The sequence below is a fragment of the Mixophyes fleayi genome, chromosome 4, assembly GCF_038048845.1.
Source record: "Mixophyes fleayi isolate aMixFle1 chromosome 4, aMixFle1.hap1, whole genome shotgun sequence".
Lineage (NCBI taxonomy): Eukaryota > Metazoa > Chordata > Amphibia > Anura > Limnodynastidae > Mixophyes > Mixophyes fleayi.
The window spans coordinates 230,060,239-230,066,544 of record NC_134405.1 but is presented as its reverse complement, the minus strand read 5'-3'; the positions used below and the strand labels follow the sequence as shown (position 1 = coordinate 230,066,544).

Sequence of the window (6,306 nt, the reverse complement as noted above, 5' to 3'; positions counted from 1 at the left end):
TTGGACTTGGGCTATTTCCTCTTACATGGTTCATATTTCGCCCTTCCATTTGTTCTTGGTATTTGAATGTATGTAATCTGTATAAATATAAACTGTACTCATTTGCAGGTTTTATAACAAGGTATTCAATTTATGTATTGTAACAGTTTCATTTTTATGAAGTAATGACTAGTATGGGAATTGTAAATTACAGTTTTCACCTTTCTTTTATTTCAGGGCTTAGCAGCATGGCTACAATTGGATCTCATGGTGATAAAGCATGTAATCCTCGAATGGGCAACTTAGCTATTGGCCGGAGCCTATGGACAGACACAACTTGTGGCTCTAATAACACAGAACTATATTGTACATATAGTAAAAATCCTGATCAACTTTGCACTGAGCCAAAGTGTGAAAAATGCAATGCTGCAGTGCCCCGACTTTCACATCCATCCTCTGCGATGGCAGACTCAACTTTCAAAATGCCACGCACTTGGTGGCAGTCAGCCAGGGATACTCAGCGAGAAATTATACAGTTAAATTTGGAAGCTTCATTTTACTTTACTCACCTAATCATGGTATTCAAATCCCCTAGACCGGCAGCTATGATTCTGGAGAGGTCACAGGATTTTGGCCTCAGTTGGCGTCCATACAAATATTTCTCCCCAAACTGTACTACAAGTTTTCAACTTGAGGATGACGTTAATGAGAAAGGAGCTCTTTGCACATCACGATACTCGCAAGCTCTTCCATGTAGTGGAGGGGAGGTAAGTGTCTTTGCAAAAGGAAAACCGTTGATATTTTACCATACTGGATAGCATCTTATCTAATTGGATTTTAGTCAGGCATGATGAAGTCCACACACTGTGCAATGGTTGGTCAACTAGGTCAGGGGTGGCCAACCAGTCAGAGACCAAGAGCCAAAAAATATCTCTAGATATCGCAAAGAGCCAACTTTACCTTTTATATACATGTACGTGTACATATACACAGTATAAGCACACACATACATACTGCACACACATACATTGAAAAGAAAAACAATTTACAATACCTTGCTAAGCGAAAAAATAATATCTAACACTTCCAAAAATAATCATCAAATCAACGCAGCTCTTACCTCGCTGCTGTGTCCAGCGGAGGAGGGTTCAAAGGGTACTTACAGTCTCTAAACATTAGCTCCCGCTGCTTCTGTAATCACCGTGGAGGGAACTGTTGGAGTGAGAAATCACTCCATCAGAAATCAGAAACTCCATCAGAAAATCAGAAATGGCCAACATGCCCCTCAGACCTTTTACATGCCCGTCAGATCTCCCCACATGCCTTTTACAATACACATCTTCAGACCTCTTCACATGCCATCAAATCTACCCACATGCCCCAGAAATGCCCATCAGACATTCCCAAATAACTTATACATGCCAATCAACCCCACAACATGCCCCATACATGCCAATCAGCCTTACCACATGCCCCATGTCAAACAGCCCCACCACATTCCCCATGCATGCCTATAAGCCCCCACAATATGCCCCATATATGCCAAATAGCTCCACAACATGCCCCATGCATGCCAAACAGCCTCATCAGATGTCCATACATGCAGACGCCCGGAGCCACATTTTAGAGATCAAAGAGCCGCATGCAGCTCGAGAGTCGCGGGTTGGCCACCCCTGGATTAGGTGATACTGATCAACTGAAATCTTGCTGTGCATAGGCAGCCTAATGCTTGCGAACATTAGATTACTAGTTTAAATAAAGGGTCATGCTGGTTTATAGAATATAACTAGGCAAAGTGGTAGAGGAAAGATTTATTTTCTCTACCATGCAATAGTTTAATGTGCTTATTTATACACTGCTTGCAGTTTATCTCTAGCCGAACAAAATTATTACATTAACAGTAAACTCTGTATGTGGAAATGTTGCTTCCTGAATGTTATCAAGCTAAAAAGTTATCTGACAAATGTTGTATCTGTGTCAAATGTGTGAGTTAGAAAGATTAGCATCTGGATAAAATGATCGTACTTTCATTAAGTTACTTTTACAATAGGTTATTAGAAGCTCAGCCAGTTAAGTAGTCTTGCAAAGTCAGCATAATTTTTCTGGTATTAGTCATATTATATTACAGAAGTTGTCTACAAGGTTATCAAGCCAAATTTCATTGGGACAGAGGCCAATATTATTACAAAGAGAGCTGTCTATTAGATAACAGGGCACTTTAGGGCGAATGCTGTCTGTATTAACTGCAGATTAGATAATTCATGTTTCCTAGTGCATGTAATGAAAGGGAGATGAATTTACTGAGTGGATTGCAGAAGCAAATCAAGTTATGAAAAAGTTTAAGGTAAACTAATGATATTTCATTATTTTCCTGGCCACCATACGGTGTGTGTTTTTGTTTTTCATTCTGTGCAATTATTGTTAATTTTCTACGTTTTGCAAGACAATATCTAAGGCCTGTAATTTAAAAATAATTACATTTTTACTTCTGCACACACCAACCCCACATTGTCGGAGAGCATCTTTGATTAAAACAGTATTTAGGGAGGTTGTCAGAAATCTCAAGCAACAGTTCTATAAAAAAGGATAAGATTGAGATCTAGGTATGGAATCTAAGGGGCATATTCAATTAGGTTCCCGGTCCTTGGTAACACGCGTTACCTGCGCAGTATTGACGGTAATACGGTACCGCAGTAATGCAGATTTTCCTACGCAACCCTATGGGGTGCGCACGTAAATCCACATTATTGCAGTACCTTGGATTGACTTCGCGGCGCGTTCCGGCGCGTTCCTGTGGACCAGAAAGCTAATTGAATATGCACCTAAATATTAAGAGAACACTGATATTTTTCCTATAAAAAATAAATTGCAATGTTAAATTACATTTAATTTAAATATTCATGTTTTACATTGGAATTGTACAGTATAAGGATATTCAAAATCACAAGGGATATCAATATTTAAATAAATGGTTTGCCTAGGCAAACTTGAAGGAGCCTTTTGTTTCTAATGGCTCAGAAGACAACTTTCTAGATGAATTTTCAATAGGACGCTGTATTCACACTTGTGCACGCTGAAATGCAATGTAAGTAAAATGATAATGCTGAAATACCCAATTTGAAGAATCAAACTCATGCCTTGTTTTTGCTTCCCTAAGTAGATTGAAAATCAGATTAGTCAAATGAACAATTAAAGGCCACTACTTAATGGTATAAGCCATAATGACACACATAGGTTGTGTTTTTAATGGGTTGGTATGTTCCACATTGCAGTGTGTGGAATGTGTACACACTCATGGTAGAAGTGGCAGTGGTGTAATATTAAAAAAAAAAAAAAAAAAAAAAAAGTTTCCAGGGCTAAACCAATCAAAAAGGTGAAGATACTATGGCACACAAAGATTGTTGCTGGAAAGTAGTGCAAGCAGTCATACTAAATAGTGTGGCTATACTAAATAATGGAATGGTTGGGATGAGGGATGAGGATAAGTCTAGTATGATGAGGAATATGTATATTCTCATTTGAAATAACATTAATTTACAAATATTTGTGTTGTCAAACATTCCAATACATAGAAAAGTGGTACTATGCTGATACAATACAAAACAAATAAGAACTAGAGCCAAGTCTTTATTTATTTCAGGATCAGCTAAAAGTAGTATACGCATTCAATATAGTGTCCGCATTTTAGATGATTACTACATAACCAGCAAAGAGAATATTTTCAGTAAGGCATTGTGATCATTTACATACGCTAAGAAGTACTAAAACTGATTCTGAACTTCCCAAGTTCCCAAGTTTTGGAAAAAGATTTAGACAAATTGGGTAGTATGCTGGTCATGAACTCCATACAATATGTTTGCCAAATTCTGTTAATGAAAGATTGCCTCACAAGAGGTAGTTTCCATTCTGCTGTTAATTGGTAAGTGGTGGCAGCAATAATATACCATATCAGTTTATTCTAATGGTGGGATGCAAAGGTATACGGTATAGAATGATCCAGCGCTAATTACCTTTGCTCTAGTAACAGGTGGGACAACCTGTTAGTTTCGCAGCAGCAAACAATCGTAGAACCTGTATTTACTGTGCGCACAAATTGTTATATTGCAGTTAATGGTGGGATGCAGATGGATCTGCAAACAGGAGGAGATAGTATCTGTGGAACTGTAGTTATAGGACCTATGATACCTTGCCAGAAGGCTGTGAGCTTAGAGCAGTCTCACCAGATATGTAAGAACGGCCCTGGGGGCAAAACAGCCTCTCCAACATCTGTCCGAGACATGTGGGTTGAACGTGTTAAGTTTCACAGGTACATAATACCAACGCTAAAGCAGTTTGTAAGCGTTTCTCCACTATTCTAATTCAGATAGAACCTGTTTCTGTGTTGTCTCTAATTTCTTATGTTTTAAAATTATTGTCTCACCCAGATCCGCCTTCAACACCAGTTCATGAGGATCCTTGCAGTAAGGCCCCTGTTTTTTAAGTTCCAAATACAATGGAGATACAGGGGGGTATATTTACTAAACTTAAAAAGTGCAGATGTTGCCTATAGCAACCAATCATATTCTAGCTGTCATTTTGTACAATGTAATAAACAAATGATAATTAAAATCTGATTATTTGCTATAGGCAAAATCTCCACATTTTCAAAACCGCAGTTTAGTAAATATACCCCAAGGTCTCTTGTCAAAGCCTACCTTAGGCTCCAAGATTCAAAGTTGTTAATGGACTTTGAGTGGATGATTCATTGTGCTGTGACTAATTTGTAAAAATGGATAAAAAATGTTGTTGGGGATATTAAATTGCAATTGCAGAGAAGGAAATGATTGTCTCCTAGTGATGTCCATTAATATGCCTTATACCACCTGTCTGTCATGTGTGAATGGCTTGGCACAAATCTCGGGTTATTGAAGAGTGGAATGATGAGACTGGGGAAATGAGCTATCTCATATGGTCCGATCCAAATTTCCTAGGGGTAGGGAAATCACTGGGTGGTTGGTGGACGAAGATGGAGAGGGAAGCCATTTTTAGGCTCTGTGTCTTGACGAGTGCCCAAATTTTAGCTGCCTTCGGGCTGCTCCATAACATACACTGAATGAGCTGCGCTATCAGGTAAATAATTTTTAAAGTTTGGAATGCCCAGATTTTCATGATCATCTGTAACTCTCTTTGTTTATGGATTGTGGAGGGTACCAGGTCTTGGAATAACTGCTTTTACATGCCTTTGAAGTCGATATGCGGCTATCTCAGATCCTGGGGAGGGTTTTTATTTTATTTTAAAATAATGTAAGAGGATGATTATTTCTCTTTGATTTTCTCCGCTTTTGCTCTTGATCTAACTGCTTTGTGCACTCATTCCATGACAATATTGGTTAGGTCCGGAAATATACGTGTGAAGATGTCTCTGAGGAAAGAAGAGAGAAGCGTTGATATTTTCATAGACATTGCAGACTCTCAGGTTGATCATGTGTGACTGATTTCTAGGTCCTCTGACTTCTCTTTGAATGACTCTGTTCCATAGCGTGGGGTTGCCAGTTCATGTCGAAAACTTTTTGGGGATCTAAAGATCTTGTCGGTTTTGAACAGTAGTGCTTCAGTTCTAGTAATAATTGCAGCAATTTCAAACTTTCATTGATTGCTATTTTCAGTTTCTTTTGAAAAGTTGATTTAATTCACTAAGTTGGTGATTGCTTGTGTTTCAGGTCCAAGTTCTGCATCTAATTGTGGAAAAGGACTTTGAGGGTTAGATTGATCTGAGACTAGCAAGTGGGCAATGACATCTGTTTGGGTTGCATTACCTTGGGTGGATTTTTGCTTATGTGAGACATATAGTTGAAACTTTTATGCAATACTTACAAAGGATGGTTGAGTGAGAATAAAATGAGGGTGGGGGTAAGGAAATATGTTGACATTTTGACGAACCACCAGTTTTCACCAGGGATCCCTGTAAGGAGTTTTGGGCTTTGCTGCTAGTGAGTTCACAGGTCGCGGCCCTCTGTGCTTCTTTCAGGCGTGACGAGCTGGTATCACAAAACGGACTGCAGGATGCTAAATCATTAAGCAAAAGGTGTGTCAGAACAAGCCAGGTTAGCAACAATCAGGTATATAGTACCAAACGACAAGCAACAGTATGAACAGGTATGCTGTAATAAAGGTTTGGCGCCTAATACCCTGCTCAAACCTGTGCACAGAGCAGGTTTAAATAGCTGAACTGATGAAATAGGGTGGGCCTCAGGCCACAAGTTCAGGGCTCTTAAAGGGCCATGTGCCTCCTGTTTTACAGAGTAGAATTGTGGCATAGGATTCTGCACCTGGAGTGCATGGAAGAGC

The 6,306-nt window shown here is 39.1% G+C and overlaps 1 protein-coding gene across 2 annotated transcripts in view; it reads left to right on the top strand.

The window, feature by feature from the left end:
- NTN4 (netrin 4) overlaps window positions 1–6,306 on the top strand; it is a 126,733-nt gene that overhangs the window by 39,774 nt on the left and 80,653 nt on the right. For both annotated transcript variants that reach the window (XM_075209423.1, XM_075209422.1), the window contains exon 2: window positions 217–746. In XM_075209423.1, coding sequence (XP_075065524.1) covers window positions 217–746 — 530 coding nt within the window. The remainder of the gene's footprint in view (window positions 1–216; window positions 747–6,306) is intronic.